Below are 1598 nucleotides of genomic sequence, written 5' to 3' on the forward strand. Positions count from 1 at the left end.
CGATTATTCATCCATTTTAGACATTTTACCTAAAATTATTCTTATCACATGTGTTTAGATATTGTTATTGAGTATATTGAAGAGCTACAAAAATTTTTACCCTATATTTTCCTGATGAGTAACTTTTATTATCTATTGTAATAATATTATGAAGTTAATTTCTCTTCAGAATGGTTTTTAAGAAATTGGTATGCAAAAGTATCAAATATCGGTTGAAAAATCAAGAATGGTATAAGCAGGGCTCAAAGTTAAGAAACTGTTGAGAAATTAATGTAACTGAAGTATATACTATTAAAAAGCAAGATTATAGGCTTCAAAAATAAAATGTCTGTGGACATTTATTCTTGCTTCTGAGATGTTTTAAAAATACTATTTCCTTTTACTTAGTTGAGAGCAAGGCAATTCTTTTGATTGAGTCCTCGAAGGCTTTCTTAACTTGATTGTTTCTCAAGGTATAAATAAATGGGTTCAATGTAGGTGAAATAGAAGAAATGAGCAGTGAAACCACTTTATTAATGGTCACTTTTTCCTTTGCTGTAGGATTCATATAGATGAAAATGCATGTGCCATAGGTGATGGATACCACAATCATGTGGGAAGAACACGTCGAAAAGGCCTTTTTCCTTTGTTGAACAGAAGGGAATCTAAAAATTGTCTTGATGATGTAAGCATATGACAGAACCACACAGGTAAGAGTCATATTCAAGGTCACTATGGCACATATTATAACTGTCCATTCCATGAACCTTGTATCTGAACATGAGATTTTCACTAAGGGAAATGCATCACAGCCAAAATGATCAATTATGTTAGAGTCACAAAATTTTAGATTTAAACCCAGGCTAAGTGGTGGGATTATGATACATAAACCAGCCACCCAACAACAGATATTGAGAATCCTGCAGACGCTGTTACTCATTATGATCACATAATGCAAGGGTTTGCAGATGGCAACATAGCGGTCATAGGACATGGCGGCCAGCAGAAAAAACTCTGATACTCCACAGAGGTCAGTAAAAAACACTTGAATGACACAAGCATTATAGGTAATAACATTGTCACCTGTTGCTATGCTATACAAATATCTGGGAATAATGGCAGATGTGAATGAGATCTCCAAGAAGGAGAAATTTTTTAAGAAAAAGTACATGGGTGTTTTAAGGTGGGGATCCACAAAAGTGAGTATGATGATGGCCAGGTTTCCAGTTATACTCAAAGTGTAGGTGAGAAATAGAAAGATAAAAATCAGAACTTGCAGCTCAGGGTCATCTGTCAGTCCCAGCAGAATGAATGTTGTTATTGTACCGTTTCTCATCACTGACTTCTGACTTCTCTCCGATGTGTATGTGATATTCAGGTAGATTTTCTTATAGATTATAGATTATTTTAACTGTTCTAAAACATAATGTATTAAAGTTTTATATTTCATTATATTTATAATATAACAGAAGCATATATTATATATACATTTACATTTCAAGTCTATCCTGTGCTTAGGATTTTTCCCATGTGACTAAGTAGATTACTGAGAGACTGACACTGAAAGAGTGTCATTTTATGGGTGAAAAAATTCTTCCCTACTCAGAAATTAAGTCACA

The 1598-nt window shown here is 33.5% G+C and overlaps 1 protein-coding gene across 1 annotated transcript; it reads right to left on the bottom strand.

The window, feature by feature from the left end:
- Window positions 1-379: 379 nt before the first annotated feature.
- LOC112665984 (olfactory receptor 6C2-like) lies at window positions 380-1315 on the bottom strand. Its single transcript, XM_025456418.3, has one exon. The coding sequence runs from the start codon at window positions 1313-1315 to the stop codon at window positions 380-382; it is 936 nt and encodes a 311-aa protein (XP_025312203.1).
- Between the last annotated feature and the right edge of the window lie 283 nt (window positions 1316-1598).

The sequence above is a fragment of the Canis lupus genome, unplaced genomic scaffold, assembly GCF_003254725.2.
Source record: "Canis lupus dingo isolate Sandy unplaced genomic scaffold, ASM325472v2 SANDYSCAFF110, whole genome shotgun sequence".
Taxonomy (NCBI): Eukaryota; Metazoa; Chordata; class Mammalia; order Carnivora; family Canidae; genus Canis; species Canis lupus.

Coding starts and splice junctions, on each gene's coding strand:
- LOC112665984 (XM_025456418.3), bottom strand. CDS start 1,315: ATGAGAAACGGTACAATAACAACATTCATTCTGCTGGGACTGACAGAT.